This window comes from Ornithorhynchus anatinus, chromosome X1, assembly GCF_004115215.2.
Source record: "Ornithorhynchus anatinus isolate Pmale09 chromosome X1, mOrnAna1.pri.v4, whole genome shotgun sequence".
In the NCBI taxonomy this organism is placed as follows: Eukaryota; Metazoa; Chordata; class Mammalia; order Monotremata; family Ornithorhynchidae; genus Ornithorhynchus; species Ornithorhynchus anatinus.
The window spans coordinates 109,559,390-109,578,353 of record NC_041749.1 but is presented as its reverse complement, the minus strand read 5'-3'; the positions used below and the strand labels follow the sequence as shown (position 1 = coordinate 109,578,353).

At 49.2% G+C, this 18,964-nt stretch overlaps 1 protein-coding gene across 1 annotated transcript in view; it reads left to right on the top strand.

Moving 5' to 3' along the window:
• Nucleotides 1-18,964, top strand: part of LOC100092003 (adhesion G protein-coupled receptor E2) — a 36,754-nt gene that overhangs the window by 6,452 nt on the left and 11,338 nt on the right. The window contains 9 exon segments of the mRNA XM_039910282.1: nt 8,752-8,880; nt 8,995-9,150; nt 12,770-12,904; nt 13,927-14,073; nt 14,228-14,274; nt 14,427-14,504; nt 17,822-17,999; nt 18,080-18,193; nt 18,376-18,596. Coding sequence (XP_039766216.1) covers nt 8,752-8,880; nt 8,995-9,150; nt 12,770-12,904; nt 13,927-14,073; nt 14,228-14,274; nt 14,427-14,504; nt 17,822-17,999; nt 18,080-18,193; nt 18,376-18,596 — 1,205 coding nt within the window.

Below are 18,964 nucleotides of genomic sequence, written 5' to 3'. Positions count from 1 at the left end.
GGTGAGATAATGGAGGCACAGAGAAGTTAAGTGACTTGCCCAGGGTCACATAGCAGGCAAGAGACAAAGCTGGGATTAGAAACTAGGTCCTCTGACACCCAGGGCCCTGCTTTCTCCATTAGACCATGCTGCTTCCCCGTGGTTAGGGATGGCCCATCCAATATGAAGTGACTAGACTTCCCAATTTAGGCAGGACAGGCTTGAAATTTCCAGGTTTGCCTTACTATCTACATATAGGCTCTTTAGGACCCAGTCGAGGCCTGAAAAATCTAAAGAGAAACAAATGATGGCAGCAAATGGGAAAGAGGAGTGGGTGAGGGGGAGGAGAGAAGAGGGGATCCGCTAATCACTGAAAAATGTGCCACCCTGTTTGGAAACCCTTATTCTCCCTCCTTCTTAGACTGGTAGCCCCACGTGGGACAGGGACTGTTTTCAACCGGATTACCTAGTAACTATCCTAGTGTTGACTACATAGCTTAGCACGTGGTAAGCACTTAACAAATGCCACATTATTATTATTATTATTATTATCATATCAATATAATATATTCTTATAATAAAAAATAGGACAGCAGGCACCCTCCTCTCTCCTCCCACTCACCCATTCCTCCCCATTTGATGTCATCATTTGTTTCCTTTTAGGTTTTTTGAGATACGAATGGGTCCCAAAGACCCAAATATAGGGATTCCATCATTATCACTGACAATGGTATTTATTGAACGCTTACTGTATACAGAGCTCTGTACTAGGCACTTGGGAGAGGACAATACAACAGAGTTGGTAGACGTCTTCCCTGCCCACAGAACAAGGAGGCACATTTTTCACTATGGCCCATTATTCAGGCAAAATCCTCCATGATGATACGGCTGGCAGCAGGCTCCTGTTTGTTCGAGACAATCTGCCAGCCATGGGGCATTACTCAGTCGCCCACTCTGGCCAGAAATGGGAGGAGCCTGGAGGGTGGAAGTGAGACTTCCTGTGCAGCTTTAGGGGAAGGAACCCAAGATGACCACGGTTTCTTCTCACACCTAAGCATAACTGAACAGCAAGGCCCCGGCTGCAAACCCCTTTTGTCCTTATGACAAAATTACGAATTTTGTCTTTTCGGAAACCTTCTCTCCGACTTCAGTAGAGTTTCAAATAAAACTTCAGATCTTGTCAGCAAGGACGAGTCCAAGAACGAGGTTCATGGAGGGGATTAAGTGACTTGTCTAAGGTCATACAGCAATTGATTGATACAGCAAATCAATGGTAGAACTCGGGTTTCTTGACTCCCAAAACAAGAGGTCTGTCTCTTTTCTTTTTCTCTCCTCACTTTCTTTATCCATCCTCTCTCTCTTTGTCTCTTTCCTTTCTTTGTCTCATTTCAGTTCTTGTCCTGTCTTTCTCACTGTTTTTGCTTTGCACACACTCCCAGATAGAGGCTCCTCCCCGCAATGACTGATGCCATCTAGAAAATGCAGTCCCTTTCATCATGTAGCAATTTCCATTTGATTTGTTATAAACAGAAAAGACTGGCGAGAGATAACTCAGTGGCCACTTGATGTGAGGATCTCAGCATCATGGGAATCACATGCTCATCATTTCTTTCATGTGAGTGCAATGAAGGGTCAGCTGACAGAATTACCTGGGGTTATGATGATTTGATCAAGAACAGCCCCTCCTTTCAATCAATCGAGAAGGGTTATGCAGTAGTCAAGGTGGGATAAGTGTTTAGATCAGCGTGGTGAGAGTTTGAATGGAAAGGAAAAGGCAGATTTTAGAGAGGTTGTTAAGGGAAAACTGACAGGTTTTCATGTTAAACAATGTGTGAGTTAAATGAGAAAGCTGAATTGAGAACAATGCCAAGATTACAGGCTTGTAAAACAGGGAAGATTGTGGTGTTGTTTATATGTTGCTTGTGTGCTGTGTGAACTTGGGCAAGTCACTTCACTTCTCTGTACCTAAATTACCTCATCTGTAAAATGGGGAATGAAACTGTGAGCCCCATGTGGGATAGTGCTTGTCTGCTTGTATCCACCCCAGCACTTACTAAAGGGCCTGGAACATAGTAAGTGCTTAACAAATACCACAATTATTATTATTATTAAGTCAGGGAGATGACAGGGTTCTGGTAGGAAGATGAGGAGTTCTATTTTGGATGTGTTAAGTTTGAGGTGACGGCAGGTGTCACGGTTCATGTGGGGTGGACCTGCGACTAGTGGGTTACTTCATTCAGTTCATTCATTCAGTCGTATCTATTGAGCACTTACTGTGTGCAGAGCACTGTGCTAAGCACTTGGGAGAGCACAATATAACAATAAACGGATAGATTCCCTGCCCACAATGAACTTAGTCTAGAGGGGAGACAGACATTAATATAAATAAGTAAATTACAGATATGTACATAAGTGCTGTGGGGCTGGGAGGGGGGATAAATAATAATGTTGGTATTTGTTAAGCGCTTACTATGTGCAAAGCACTGTTCTAAGCGCTGGGATAGATACAAGGTGATCAGGTTGTCCCTCATAGGGCTCACCATCTTCATCCCCATTTTACAGATGTGGTAACTGAGGCCCAGAGAAGTTAAGTGACTTGCCCAAAGTCACACAGCTGACAAGTGGTGGAGCCAGGATTAGAACCCATGACCTCTGACTCCCAAGCCCGGGCTTTTTCCACTGAGCCACGCTGCTTCTCACACTCCCTTGAATAAAGGGAGTAAATCAGGGTGATGCAGAAGGGAGTGGTAGAAGAGGAAAGGCTGGCTTAGAGAATGCCTCTTGGAGGAGATGTGCCTTCAAATAAGCCTTTGAAAGTGGGGAGAGTCATTGTCTGTTGGATTTGAGGAGGGGGGGCAATAAGCGCTTAGTACAGTGCTCTGCATACAGTAAGCACTCAATAAATATGATTGAGTGAATTTCAGGCTAGAGGCAGGATTTGGGTGAGAGGTAGGTGGCAAGAAAGACAAGATCAAAGTACAGTGAGAAGGTTGGCATTAGAGGAATGAAGTGTGCAGGCTGGGTTGTTGTAGGAGACTGATGAGGTGAGGTAGGAGGGGGCAAAGTGGTGGAGTGCTTTAAAGCCAGTGGTGAGGAGGGGTTTTTTTATGCGGAAGCGGGTGGGCAACCACTGGAGTTTTTTGAGGAGCGGAGTTTCATGTCCTGAACGTCTCTGTAGAAAAATGATCCAGACAGCAGAGTGGAGTATGGACTGGAGTGAGGAAAGACAGAAGGCTGGGTGGTCAGCAAGGAGATTGATACAGTAAACAAGGCAGGATAGGATAAGTCATTGGATTATCATGGTAGCGGTTTGGATGGATAGGAAAGGGTGGATTTTAGTGATGTTGTGAAGGTGGAACTAACAGGATTCAGTGATGAATTGAATATGTGGGTTGAATGAGAGAAAGGAATCTAGGATACACTCACTCCCTCTGCGAACTCATCCGCTCTCTTGGCTTCAACTATCATCTCTATGCAGATGACACACAGATCTACATCTCTGCCCCTGTCCTCTCCCCCTCCCTTCAGGCTCATATCTCCTCCTCCCTCCAAGACGTCTCTATCTGGATGTCTGCCCACCACCTAAAACTCAGCATGTCCAAAACTGAGCTCCTCATCTTCCCTCCCAAGCCCTGTCCTCTTCCTGACTTCCCTATCACTGTGGATGGTACAACCATCCTTCCCGTCTCTCAGGCCCGCAACCTCGGTGTCATCTTTGACTCGGCTCTCTCGTTCACCCCACACATCCGATCCGTCACCAAAACCTGCCGGTCTCACCTTTATAATATCACCAAGATCTGCCCTTTCCTCTCCACCTAAACGGCTATCTTACTGTTACAGGCTCTCGTAATATCCCGGCTTGATTACTGTGTCAGCCTGCTCTCTGATCTCCCTTCCTCCTCTCTCTCCCCATTCCAGTCTATTCTTCACTCCGCTGCCCGGCTCATCTTCCCGCAGAAACGCTCTGGACATGTCACTCCCCTTCTTAAAAACCTCCAGTGATTGCCTATCAACCTCCACACAAAACAAAAACTTCTCACTCTAGGCTTCGAGGCTCTCCATCACCTTGCCCCCTCCTACCTCTCCTCCCTTCTCTCTTTCCACTGCCCACCCCGCACGCTCCGCTCCTCTGCTGCCCACCTCCTCACCGTCCCCAGTTCTCGCCTATCCCGCCATTGACCCCTGGGCCACGTCCTCCCACGGTCCTGGAACGCCTTCCCTCCTCACCTCTGCCAAACTAATTCTCTTCCCCTTTTCAAAACCCTACTTAAAGCTCACCTCCTCCAAGAGGCCTTCCCAGACTGAGCTCCCCTTTTCCCTCTGCTCCCTCTACCCCTCCTTCACCTCTCCGCAGCTAAACCCTCTTCTCCCCACTTTCCCTCTGCTCCTCCCCGTCTTCCATCCCATCCCCTCAGCACTGTACTCGTCCGCTCAACTGTATATATCTTCATTACCCTATTTATTTTGTTAATGAGATGTACATCACCTTGATTCTATTTATTTGCTATTGTTTTAATGAGATGCTCTTCCCCTTGATTCTATTTATTGCTATTGTTCTTGTCTGTCTGTCTCCCCCGATTAGACTGTAAGCCTGTCAAAGGGCAGGGACTGTCTCTATCTGTTACCGATTTGTACATTCCAAGTGCTTAGTACAGTGCTCTGCACATAGCAAGCGCTCAATAAATATGAATGAATGAATGAATGAATGAATGAAAGGATAACACCAAGATAACAGCGAGACAGGAAGGATGGTGGGGAAGTCAAGGGGAGGACAGGGTTTGGGTGGGAAGACAAGGAGTTCTGTTTTGGACATGTTAGTCTTGAGGTGATGGGAGGATATCCGAGTAGAGATGTCTTGAAGGCAGGAGGAAATGCAAGACTGCAAGGAGGGAGAGAGATCAGGGCTGGAGAGGGTCTGCTGACAGTCAGAGGGAGATGGACGGAGACACAAGCCAGTAAGTTTCTTAACCAAGACTTTGTTGATTAAAACACAGGTGTTCCAAAGATTTAGCTCCCCAGTGCTAGCCAGCAGTTAGTCACTCTCACGAACAGGGGTTGTGCATCATACGCTAACAGATGTTGATCCTGGGTATCACAGTGACGGTGTCCCTTTCACATTGGGCAGATGTGTGGGTCCAGGCCACCTGGGAAGTTGGCTCTGCAGCTGCCCCAAACCTCTGGAGGGCTGCCCTCCCTTATCTGATCATGGATTATAATTATTATTATTATTATAATTATGGTATTTGTTAAATGCTTACTATGTGCCAGGCACTGTACTAAGTGCTGTGGTGGATTACAGAAATGTTACGTGTTGCCGTTTGGATAGGTGTGCATCAGTCCACCTGAAATTGGTTGGCAGCTCCCGACTGGGCTCCACTCATGTCTCGAGTAGCAGCTTCTTTTGGGGACATGTTCTCTCCACAGGCACCCAGGATGGCTGTCGGTGAAGGTATCACGAGTCCTGGGGCCATAAGAGAGACATGCTCACGGGCCATCTCACTTGAGGGGATTTTTCATCAGTGATAGGCAAGATGGCCCAACCCAGGGACCACCCTCCACGTGGCCTGGCTTCTATGTTTGGACTGGTTGCCTTAGTATAGTTTTGGCAGGGAGGTGGCTTTGTGGGTGGTCACAGAGGGGTATCCAAGTAGAGATGTCCTTGAGGCAGGAGGAAATGCAAGACTGCATAGATCACGGCTGGGGAAGTATATACAACAGGGCAAGGATTAACTGACCTCCGTCTGAATGGACACCCTGACACCCCTATCTGATCTTCCTTCACTCATTTTAAGGGATTAATTCACGGCCTGGTGACAAATGATAATAATAATAATACTTTGTGCCAGGCACTGTACTAAACGCTGGGATGGAGACAAGCAAATTGTGTTGAACAGAAGTCCCTGTCTCACATGGGGCTCACAATCTTAATCCCCATTTTCCAGATGAGGTAACTGAGGCTCAGAGAAGTTAAGTGACTTGCCCAGGGTTAAACAGCAGACAAGAGGCAGAGCTTGGTCTAGAACCCAGGTCCTTCTGACTTCCAGGCCCAAGTTCTATAACTAGACCACGTTGCTTCTCATTGGTTACCCCCACCATGAGGCTCATTATTTGACTGATCCTTGCCGACAGACTAAGCCCCCCTTTTCCTCAGTTCCCCCTTCCCTCCCCATCGCCCTGATTCACTCCCTTTGCTCTACCCTACCCCCCGCCCCACAGCACCTGTGTATATATGTACATATCTATAATTCTATTTATATTAATGCCTGTTTACTGGTTTTGATGTATATATATATATATAATTCTATATATTTATATTGATGCTGTTGATGCCTGTTTACTTGTTTTGATGTCTGTCTCTCCCCTTCTAAACTGTAAGCCTGGTGTGGGCAGGAATTGTTTCTCTTTATTGCTGAATTGTACTTTCCAAGAGCTTAGCACAGTGCTCTGCACACGTAAGCGCTCAGTAAATTCGATTGCATGAATGAATGAAATTATATGAAACCTTTATTGGAGATGGAGAGGTTTCTGAAAAGTCAAAATTAGTATCTGGGAGGGGTTTGGAGGTGGGGTCTTCTTGTCTACTCATCCTTCGGTGTCAGAGGAAACAGTGCTTGCTCCCGCAGTTAGCCTGGAAGCCTCAAATCTGTCTTCCCAACTACTCCCACTCCTGGCCAGAGCAGTGACCAAGTAGAAGCAGCATGATCTAGTGGATAGAACATGGTCCTGGAAGTCAGAGAACCTGAGTTGTAGCCTTGCCTCTCCTACGTGTCTGCCATGTGACCTTGAGCAAGTCATTTCACTTCTCTGTGCCTCAGTTACCTCATCTGGAAAATGGGGATTCAATACCTGTTCTTCCTTCTATTTAGACTGTGAGCCCCGTGTGGGACCTGATTATCTTGTATCTACTCCAGCGCTTAGTACAGTGCTTGGCACATAGTATGCACTCAACAAATACCATAATTGTTATTATTATCATTATGACTGTGAGCCCCACGTGGGACCTGAATCATGTCCAATCTGTTTAGCTTATATCTACCCCCAGCATTTAGTACAGTGTCTGGCACATAGTAAGTGCTTAAAAAATACCATTACAAAAAAAAATGCACCATGGAAGACATTATCCCGAACACACATGAACCCGCTGCTGGCCACATCATCATAGAGGATTTCACCTGAATAATGGGTCATAGCGAAAAAAATGCAGCCCTGTCGTGGAACCCTTCAAGTCACTCACATCTTACCCTCTCACTGATTTCCTACTACAACCTAGCCTTCACGCTATGCTCCTCTAATGACATCCTAATGACTACCGCTCTCTCCATCTTCAAAGCCCTCCTAAAATAATATCTTCTCCAAGAGGTCTTTCCCTATCTTACACCTCATTTCCCCATTCACTTTCCTTTAAGCACTTGATAGTCACTCCCAACCCTCAGCCCCACAGCACTTTTGTACATATCATTATTCTCTGCCACTTCCCCCTATCTTTAATTTATTTTCATGTCTTACTCCCCCTCTAGACTGTAAACTCCTTATGGGCAGGAATCTTGTCTACCAACTCCGTTGTGCTCTCCCAAGTGCTTAGTACAGTGCTCTGCACACAGTAAGCCTTCAATAACTATCATTGATTAGCTGTCTTTTAACTATTTTAAGTGCATTATTTCATTTGAGAATTATCGGTGCTCATTATTCCTCCCTCTAACATCCTGTGTTTTTGACATGTCACTGTGATTTAGAGAGAAGTTAGAAGCAGGGGAAGGAAGTTAAACTCAGGCTAGTCTATTAAACTATTTGTCAACTCCCTCTAGCAACTTTTAAAATGTGATTTCTGGATTATTTATGTATTTGAATTATTTGTGTTACCCAGTCCCTTAATACCACCAGACTGCTGATATTATGATTTGGGAAAGAAGCCTAAAAATGAGAAGCAGGATGGCTTAGTGGAAAGAGCAAAGACCTGGGAGTCAGAGGACCTGGGTTCTAATCCCGTCTCTGCCAACTGCTTGCTGTGTGACCTTGGGCAAGTCCCTTAACATCTCTTTGCCTGTTACCTCATCTATAAAATGGGGATTGAATCCACCTCCCTTCAACTTTGACTGTGAGCCCCACGTGGGACAGGGATTCCCTGGCTCCAGGAACAGTTCCTAGAGTGTGTCTGGCTCTGAGTGTCACCAACTCACTGACTCACCCCCTCTACCTCTCTGGGTTCCAGGGCTCTGCATCCTACTGAATCTGGCTGCAGTTACAGCCCAGAGGAGCCCAAATGAAGGTAGAGTCTGTTCAAAGCCTGGCCATCCCTGGGGGAGGGAGGGGCCACCCCTGGGGAAAGGAGGAACTCCTGGGTGAGGGAGGGACCTCTGGCCTGAAGCACCACCACCCACACGGAAGGGGGCAAGTGCAACGTCGCAAAGGGGAGGTAAGAGGCCTGTTCAGAGGGTCAAGGGCAGTGCCCTAACTGGGGAGAGAGATGTGTCCCATCTCCCACAGCGTATCCCACCAGGGCCTTGTGCGCCATCTTACAGGTGGTCCAGCAAAGCTCTGCCCTCAGCCTCTATGGCACCTCTTGCCTGCCCACAGCCCCTGCCCCACGGCCAGCTGAGAACACCTGAGCCTGCCCAACAGATGCGGTCCTAGGTCGGGTATCTGGCCCTCACTGAGAACACCCCACATTTGTGCAGATGGGGTGGGCCTGGACAGGGAGTACGCAACATGGGAATGGACCCAATGCAACAAGGCTGGCTGGATCCTCTTGACCAGATTCTCAATTTTCTGCAGTTGGTAGTAACTGTCCCCAGTGCCCGCAGCATGCCAGGTGTGTCAATAACACCTTCTGCACCTGTGAACCAGGATTCAAGCCTACAAATGGGAAGCAGATCTTCTCAGACCTACTGGAAGTATGTGAAGGTAAAGAATTCACCTTCTCATCTTCCCAGAACGGGGAGGTGAGCAGCCCTGTCTAGGTGGGAGATGAGTTGGGCCCCTTTCGGACCGGAGTGTGAGTCCTCTGTCATGTTGCAGATATTAATGAGTGCGCAGGCCCCAGTGGAGTGAGGTGTGGACCGAACGCAGACTGTAAAAATGTAGATGGAAATTATAGCTGCAGCTGTGTCACCGGATTCACTCTGCCCTCTGGGGAGAATCAATTCAAGAATTTGAGTGAGAACGAGTGCCAAGGTAAGACCTTCCCATTCTCACCATCAGAAGGGAGACACATCCAAAGGGCTGAAATATAAGCCTGTGTTTGGGTTTGGGTGGGCACAGAGCCAAACCCAGCCAGCCTAGTCATGGTTAACACAGCTCTCTTCCCTCCAAATGGCCAATATCTACCCCAGTGCTTAGAACAGTGCTCGGCACATTGTGAACACTTAAGTAACATAATGATTTTTATTATTATTATCATTATTAGGGGGTGAGGGAAAGAGCAAACCAGAAATGAGCCAGACCAAGTATCACCAGCATCGATGGAGCATTTATGGTGTGCAGAGTGCTGTACCAGGGGCTTGAGAACATATAATAAAAGTTAAAGATGTGGCCCCTGCCCTCAAAGACCTTACTCTAATGAGAGAGAAGGCAGAGATTGCCAAGCATACAGTAGGTACATGGTAAAATATGTAAACTGACTGGAAGAGGTCAAAGCTCAAGAAGAGAATGTCGGTAAAAAGGTTACAGTGATCCAAAAGAGAATGTTTTATTATTAACAATAATAATAATAATAATGGTATTTGTTAAGTGCTTACTATGTGCCAAGCACTGTTCTAATCACTGGGGTAGATACACGGTAATCAGGTTGTCCCACATGGGGCTCACAGTCTTAATTCCCTATTTTAAAGATGAGGTAACTGAGGCAAAGAGTAGTTAAGTGACTTGCCCAAAGTCACACAGTGATAAGTGATGGAGCAGAGAATAGAACCCATGACCTCTGACCCCCAAGCCTGTGCTCTTTCCACTAAGCCATGCTTTTAATCATCAAAGGCACCCAATAAATACTACAGTAGTAGTAATAGCATTCATTGAGTGCTCACTGGATGCAAGGCACAGTACTGAGCTCTTGGGAAAGCACAACAGAAGCATGAGACACGTTGGATGTCCACAAGGAAAGTACACTTAATTGAGGGTGACAGACCTAAGAATATTGGCAAAAAGAGTAATCAAAATAAATGACTACACAGTTAACTATCCAGAGAAGCAGCATGGCGTAGTGGTTACAGCACTGGCCTGGGAGTCAGAAGGTCGTGGGTTCTAATCCTGGCTCTGCCACTTGTCTGCTGTGTGACCTTGGGCAAGTCACTTAATGTTGGTATTTGTTAATGTTGGTATTTGTTAAGCGCTTACTATGTGCCGAGCACTGTTCTAAGCGCTGGGGTAGACACAGGGGAATCAGGTTGTCCCACGTGGGGCTCACAGTCTTCATCCCCATTTTACAGTTGAGGGAACTGAGGCACAGAGAAGTGAAGTGACTTGCCCACAGTCACACAGCCGACAAGTGGCAGAGCTGGGATTCGAACTCATGAGCCCTGACTCCAAAGCCCGTGCTCTTTCCACTGAGCCACGCTTCTTCTCAATTCACTTCACTTCTCTGTGCCTCACTTGCCTCATCTGTAAAATGGGGATTGAGAGTGTGAGCCTTATGTGGGACAGGGGACTGTGACCAACCTGATTTGCTTGTATCCATCCCAGTGCTTAGTACAGTGTGTGGCACATAGTAAGCGCTTAACAAATACCATAATTAATTATCCAGCCATCCACACATTCAAACATACACATCCATGCATGTGGGGTGAGAAGCAGCGTGGCTTAGTGGAAAAAGAGCATGGACCTGGGAGTCAAAGGACCTGGATTCTAATCCCAGTTCTGCCACTTGTCTGCCATGTGACTTTGAGAAAATCACTTAACTTCTCTGTAACTCAATTCCCTCATCTGCAAAATGAGGATTCAACACCTGATCTCCCTCCTACTTGGACTGTGAGCCCCATGTGGGACCTGATTATCTGGTATCTACCCCAGGGCTCAGTACAGTGCTTGACATGCAGTAAGCACTTAACAAGTACCACAGTTATTATTCTTATCATTATAAAAATGCATAAGTGCTAGAGGTGATATTGGGCTCTCCCAAGTACTTAGTCCAATGCTGTGTAAACAGTGAGCAGCTCAATTAATACCACTGATTGATAAATTGATTGATTGAGGTGATTGTTGGGCCCACTGCCTGGAGTCCAGAGCCCTCCTGCCCAGTTGTGCTCCAGAGTAACAGCATCTGTAAGCTAGACTTTGAGGCTCCGGCTGAGTGGCATCAGCTGAGCTGGTACCCCATCCTCTGGCTCCCCCAGCTTGGGTCGTGGGGAGCAGAGGTGAAGTCCTGCAAGACGGCCGGCCCAGCCCAGCTGAATCTGTGGATTCCGTCTTGCCCCGTCCTGGAGAGCAGCCTTCAGGAGGGTCCTCTCTGCAGATGGCATTACAGAGCAAGCTGTTATGCCGACATTCATCCATGTCTTCAAGGGGAAAAAATAGGGGGTCCGGCTGGGCGCACACACAGACGGCCGTGGGAGGGGGCGGCTGAGCAGTCTGAAGCCTCCAGGCTCCTCCAGCTGCCCTGGCTCCAAGATGACTCTTTAACCGCGATCGCAGCTGGTAGGTTCCAGAATCGCCCCACTTCCCCGCCGGGCCTTCTGGAGAAGAGGGTTACCCCTGTTGGCAGCTCAAGAAGCCCGGGAGGACACCCGGCCATTAAAGGGCTGCTGGAGAGAAGCCAAGAAGCAGCTGCCCCAGGGAGGTGGAGGCACCTAGAGGGTGGGGCCCAGGACTCTGACGGGTTACTGATGTTAAGGCGGCAGCAGCCGCTCCCTAGGGCTTGAGCGGTAAGACTCGATGAGGACGGCGGTTGAATCCTAGAGATCGTTCAGTCCCTCCCTTATCCGCTGGCCTGATTCAGCCCAGGGCCATCTTCGGTCTCCTCTGACCTGTAGATAGTCCCCGCTGAGCTCCCTCAGTTCACTGGGCAGGATGCTTTGTCCTGTTGTCTGGGTCCCTCTGCCCTTCCCTCTGTCCTTCTCCCTCAAACCAGGCTCCATTGGCTCCCCTGCTTGATGGCTTTCTCCAGGATGCACCTGATTGAGAGGGAAGACTCACCCCATTCCAGATGGGATCTCGGAACCAAGCCAGCTGTGAACAGGGGAGCCTGGGGCTGGTGTCCGTCCCATTCCTCGCTGTCCCCACGTTCCCTGCCTGGGCTGCAACAATGCAGGGAAGAAAAGGCCAGAGATACAAGATGGAATTTCCCCCTTCCCCCAGCTGACAGGGTCACCAGCTGAGATCCCAAGCCATTCCTGGACTCAATGGGACTACAACCCACCTGGGCTACCTGGGATGGGCAGCTGGCCAGAGTGACGAAGTGCTCAACTCCCTCCTTGCTAGGAGCGGGAATCCCCCAGCCTCAGGCCTAGAAGGAGCCACAAAGCCAGCTGGTAGAAAGCCTAAACTGCTTCGCCCTGGCCTGAACCCCACTGAGACGAGTGGAGATGATCCAGTGCCAGTGGCCATTGCCTCGGGACCCCTGGCCTATCCAGCCCCGCAGCATGGAGGAGGGTGACAGGAGAGTGAAGGACCATTTACAGGGGGTGGCGCCGCCCGGCCTGGTTCTCCGGAACCGTCTGTCCTGCTCGCATCCTCTCCTATGTCGTGCAGATTCCTTCCCAGCGACCAGATGATGCCGGGAGGCTTCAGACTGCTCAACCGCCCCCTCCCAAGGCCATCTGTGTGTGCGCCCAGCCAGACTCCCTATTTCTTCCCCTTGCAGACATGGATGAATGTCGGCATAACAGCTTGCTCTGTAAACCCCATGGGGTCTGCACCAATGTTCCCGGGAATTACACCTGCACATGCCAGCCGGGCTTTGGGAAGAGCCAGAAGGACACATCCAAGATCTGCACAGGTACCTCCCCAGGGAGAAAGTGTCAATCAATAAATCAATGGTATTTATCAAGCGCTTACTGAGCACAGAGCACTCTTCTAAGTGGTTGGGAGAGTACTATACTTCAGAGTTGGTAGCCACATTCCCTGCCCACAAGGAGCTTCCAGTCTAGATGGTAGATTCACCCACTCTGGTGGGAAGAGCTCAAGGACTCCCAGGGGTAGAACCTCAAACTACCGCCCCTCCTGAGCTGGGAGAGGAAGTTTCAGTGCACAGCTTTTGGGGGCCAAGGCCCAGGTCCTGACTTGACTGACCCCTATGGGACCCCAGCGCCCAGTGGGCCTCAGACCTGAACGGTCCCAGCAGCCTTCACTGAGGCACACGAGCACTTCGCCCGGCCACCAGGCATGTTTGGGAACCAAAACCATGACTCTGGAAGAGGCCAAGGCACCAAGCAGTGCTCTTCTCTGTTGGCCTGGACTCGGCCCAGAGACGCAGTTGAAAAGGAAGAGGAACTGGGAAGAAACCACAGCTCCACTGTGAGGGAGCATGAGGAGAGGACGGGGAGTGCCTGATGAGCCATGGAGAAAAGGCCACCGAGAGGGCTAACTTGGGCTGCTAGACCGAGGTGGCCTGTGGTACCGCCGTCCTAGAGCATCGTAGGTGGGACAGGGCCTGGTGAGGAGGCGGGGGTCCCCTAGGTCTGGGATGCTAGAGTCAATCCCCCTGCCTCAGACTGCAGACCTGTAGGCCACTCTGGGCTTAACCATCTCGCTTCCCCTTCTTGATTTCTAAGCTATCTCATGACTGGGATGGGAGCGAAGGACAAATGAGGGATGGTCTCATGGTTGGGGAGTGCCCTTATCCACACAGGACACTCACCCTCCTTTTCCTGGGCCACAGAGAAGGGTCCCCTCTGCCTGCCTTCACCGGCTGCTGGGAGCACGGGGGTGTGAGCTTGGGTCACAAAGGGCAGCTCCCAGACAGGGGAACATAAGCTCCCCAACTTGGGGGCCCTGACCTCCCCGACTTTGTGTCCACAGATATAGATGAATGTCATGCTAAACGGTTTCCCTGCCACAACACTGCCAGCTGTACCAACACTCTGGGCAGTTTTAAGTGCCATTGTCCAAAAGGTTACATGCCTGTGCCCGACTCTAAGGACGTGACACAGAACACCATCTGTCAAGGTAAGCAGGAGTATCCTGAGGCCAGACCAAGGACTTCCCTTAGCTGAGACTGAACAGGAGAGTCAGGCAGTCCCGTCTTCCCCTGTCCCACCCTCTTCCCCTATTCCCCACCCTCCAGCCTCACAGACAACCCCCTTCTCTGTTTTCCTTGCAGGAATCGCCTTTGTCTCCTGGACATTGCCCCCAGGAGTCACCAGCAAGGTGCATAGGACCTGAGCCTGGTGCTCAGGAAGTTCACCTTCTCCCACCCTCATTCTCTTCTTCCCCCTCAGCCCCCTGATATCCCAAGTCCTTGTTTGTGAAAGGGGGTCGGGGGGAACGGTCTTCCTGATCCCCCTGCCTTCTCTCCACAGAGTTTTTCCCACTTCCTGAATAACACCCAAAATCACATCCAAAACTTCATAGCTGGTACTGCCAAGGAGATCTTCCAGGTACAACCAGAAATCATGGCTGGAGAATGAGAGACCAAGGCTCTAGGGACTATGGAAGAGGCTTGCAGTACCTGGAGTTTTAATTGGGTTGTTTTATGTGACTCAAGTGCCCCCTGACAAAGTGGACACTCTGCTGAGAACTGGAAGAGTGTACACAGCCCTGGCTAGAGCCATAGAAGCAGCACTAAACTCAGATGGGAGCACACACCAAAACACATAACACAAACTTGGGTGCACACAACCATGTATACTTTCCCCTTCATCTGGGCTGTTTGGAACTGAATCATTAGTTTGGAGTGAGTCTAGTCATGCTTTGGGGAGCAGTGGCTTTACCCATTAATCAACCATTCAATCCATCATATTTGTTGAACACCTACTGTGTGCAGAATGCTGTACTAAGTTCTTGATAGAGAACAATAGATGAAGTTTCCAATAGAGGGCAAGAGACAGACATAAAAGAATTTGGAAATAGGAGGGGAAAGGGCTCAAATGTGTTGGGAGTTTGCACAACAATATGCTCAAAAGGGCAATGGGAAATAGTGAGTGCTAAAGCACTACAGTAGTGCAAAGGGTCTGACATGACAGAAGAGAGCATGATTAAGGGAAGAATTATTCATTTGTGAAAGCTTCCTGAAGGAGTTGGGATTTCAGAAGGGTTTTGAAGATGGGAAGATCTGTGATCTGGAGGGTTTGAACGTGGAAGGAGTTCTGGCCAGGAGGGAGGACTTGAGCCGGGGTTGGAGGCAAGAGACTTCAGAATGAGAAGGTGAGCATGGGAATTATAGAGAGTGTGAGTTGGGGTGAAGGAGAAGAGCGTATCAATAGGCCGGAGAGAGCTGATGGAGTGCCTTAAAGCTGATGGTCACACGTTTCTGCTTGATGCAATGAAGGTGTACATCATCAGACATGTTTTTTTGAGGAGTAGAGAGACAGGCACAGAATATTTCAGAGATTCAAGCAGCAGGCTTAAGTAAAGGCAGGAGAGGGGAGAGGCTGGCCACAGGGAAACTAGTGAGAAAGCTGAGCAACGTGGCCTGGTAGCAAGAACATGGGTCTGGGCTTCTAGTCCCAGATCTACCATTGACCTGCTGTGTGACCTTGGACAAGTTACTTGTACAACCTGTATATCAATTTTTCACCTGTAAAATAGGGATATCCCTCTCAGGGTCACACATGGAGATGTTCCAGTACTCTATCAGTCTCAACTACAGGAGGGAGAGTCAAGCGGATGCTTGGGCAGTGGCTAGTGAATGAAAGGCAATCTGCTACATGTCAAAACTCACCTGTGCTGGGCAGTAGAGGCACGGGAGAGATTCGAGGGTGGAGACTCAAGGAGACACAGGAGGCAGTAAACAACTTCCGTATTTTTACCAAGAAAACTCTGTGGATACATTACCAGAACAGTTGCAGATGGAGGTGGGGCATTCTGGAAGAAACGTGTCCATGGTGTCGCTATGGGTTGGAGATTATTCAACAGCACAAAACAAGACAAAATAGAGATAAGATACCTTCTCTCCCTCCACCTCAGTCCCTGTCCCACATGAGACTCACACCGTGTCCAATCTGGTTATCTTGTATCTAACCCAGTGCAAAGATAAGTGTTTGACACATAATAAGGGCTTAATAAATATGACAATTATTCATTATTCTCATGCCAGTATATGACGAGCACTTGGACCTGGGTGGTAGCCATTTGGATTGAGAGAAAAGGGTGGGTCCAGGAAATGTTGTGGAGGATGTATACTGGATGTGAGGGGAGGGTTGAGTGGGGGAGAGAGGGAGAAAAAAATCAAAGAAACTTCCCTGGTTATGGGATTTGGGAGCAAGAGGGTGGTGGCTAGTGAATGGAAGGTAATCTGCTACAAGTCAAAACTCACCTGTGCTGGGCAGTAGAGGCACGGGAGAGATTCGAGGGTGGAGACCCAAGTTTACTGCACAGAAGGAGGCATGGTAAACCACTTGCGTATTTTTACCAAGAAAACTCTGTGGATACACTACTAGAACAGTTGCAGATGGAGGTGGGGCATTCTGGAAGAAACGTTCCAACTGTTATGAGACAGTGAAGTGGAGGAGAAGATTGGGGTGGGACGATGAGGAGCTCAATCTGGGACATCCATATGGAGGAGTCTTGCATGCAAGAGGAAATGTGAGATTGCAGATGTGAGAAGAGGACAGACCTAGCAACATAGACTTGGGAGCTATCAATCAATCAATTAATTAATTAATCAATTATTGAGAAATTTACCATGTGCAGAGCACTGTATTAAGCACTTGGGAGAGTACAATACAATAGAGTTAGTAGATACCATCCCTGCCTGCATGCATAGAGATGGTAGCTGAAGCTGTGGGAGTAGATGAGTTCCCCCAAGAGAGTGAGCATAGAGCTAGAAGAGTAGGGGAGACAGAACGAAGTCTTGAGGGACCCGTCCCCTCAGCCACCACCACAATTAGGGGGTGAGGGGCAGAGGAGGAGCCAGTGGAAGAGATTGAGAAAGAGCAGCCTAGAGGTAAGAAGAAAACCAGGAGGGAACTGTGTCCTGGGAGTAATGAAGTGGAGGCAGCAGATCTATACAACTCATTCCAGGAGTTTGGACCGGAATGGGAGCAGGGAGGTGGGGCGATCACTGGAGGGTGCAGTGGGAGTGAGAAAAACTTCTTCATTGTAGGGGAGAAAAGCACGTTTAAAGGCAGAGGGGAGTGAACCATCAGACAGTGAGCAGTTGCAAATGGCAGTAAGGGAGGAAGCAAGGGCAGAAGAAAGTGTTACAGTGTGAAATGATGATGGTATTTGTTAAGCACTTATTATGTGGCCAACACCCTTTACTCATTCAGTCGTATTTATTTAGCACTTACTGTGTGCAGAGCACTGTACTAAGCACTTGGAGAGTACAATTTGGCAATAAAGAGAGACAATCCTTGCCCGCACCAGGCTTACAAGCACTGAGGTAGATAGAAGTTAATCCCGTAGGACACAGTCCCTGTCCCACGTGGGGCTCACAGTCTGGGCTCATGTGCCCAGAGAAGAGAAATGACTTGTCCAGGGTCATAGAGTGGGTAAATAGTGGAGCCAGAATTAGAACCCAGGTACTCTGACTCCTAGAGCTATGCTCTCTCCACTAGGACACACAGAGGTGATGAAGTCGTAGGCATAGGGCGAGAGCTCATTTGACAGGTGGCTTCAGGTTGAGCTGTGAGGTTCTGGGAGGGTTGGGTCAGCTTCAACTTTGGCTCAGCCCCAGAGCCATGGAGAAGAAGCCAGAAAGAGGCCCATAGAGACTGACCCTGAAGCTCAGAGAAGCAAAGGTTCTGCCCCTTAGGGCCTCCTGGAGGAGGTGGACCAGCTGCTGGGGAATTACGGGGACCTGGAAGCCCTGCCCATCTCAACCCGGCTCAAGGTGGCCACCACCCTGATGACTGGCATGGAGGGTGTTCTACATAACCTCTTCCAGGCCCTGCCCTCTGGCCAACTCCATGTCCGCACCTCGAAAGGCACAGGTGAGCTCTCCCGGCCCTTCCCCTGCTTCCCATGGCCTATGCTGGCTCCCACATGGCTCTCACCTGCCATGTATTTGCAGAGCTGACCCTGGAGAGGCAGGTCCTAGAGAACAGAGCAGAATCCATCAAACTGTGCCACAGAGACACGCAGATCATGTTGAACAATGATGTGGTGTGGGGGAAAAATCATAGAGGTAATGACCCGAGACGGGGACAAGCATCTGGGCAATTTGACTCGTCCGCTCCCTGGGGTCCTTGCCAATCCCCTGGATCACCCCTGTTCTTCCAAGTTTGTCATTTGGCTGGCACTAGGCCAATGATGTGGCAGGGGCCAGGGGTGGAGGAGGGTTTTGAATCACACACTGGATCCCCACAGGCTGGGCAGTGGCTGGCCTCATCTCCAATCATGGCATGAAGAACCTGTTGGCCAATGCCACCTTGGAAGTGGATTCCAAGAAGCAAGTCAGCCTGAAGAAGTATGAGACCCCCAAACAGAGAGGCCAGCTGGTCCTGCTGTCAACTGTCAGCTCCTTCTTCGTGAGCAACCCAGAAACCCAGATGCTGAGCTCCCCCATAACCTTGACTTTCTTTCACCCTGTAAGTCCAGAAGGCCAACCCCGAGGGAGATTGGGGGTCGGGGAGGGGGAGCACGGATGGGGGGGGTGCCAAGAACAGCCAACTAGCCTGGGAGGAAGGGCCAAGCTTGGGAAGTGATCTTCCTAGCTCTGCGGCTCACCCACGCAGCCATGGATGTACCTGGCTTTACTTGGGTTCTAATCCTGGTTCTGACACTTGTCTGCTGTGTGGCCTTGGGCAAGTCACTTGTCTTCTTTGTGCCCTGGACATGGACAGTTTCCAACTTTATTATCTAGTATCTGCCCAACGCTTAGTACAGTGCCTGGCACATAGTAAGCCCTTAAAAAATACCACTGAAAAAAATGTCTGGGCCCAATGCCCTGGAGCCA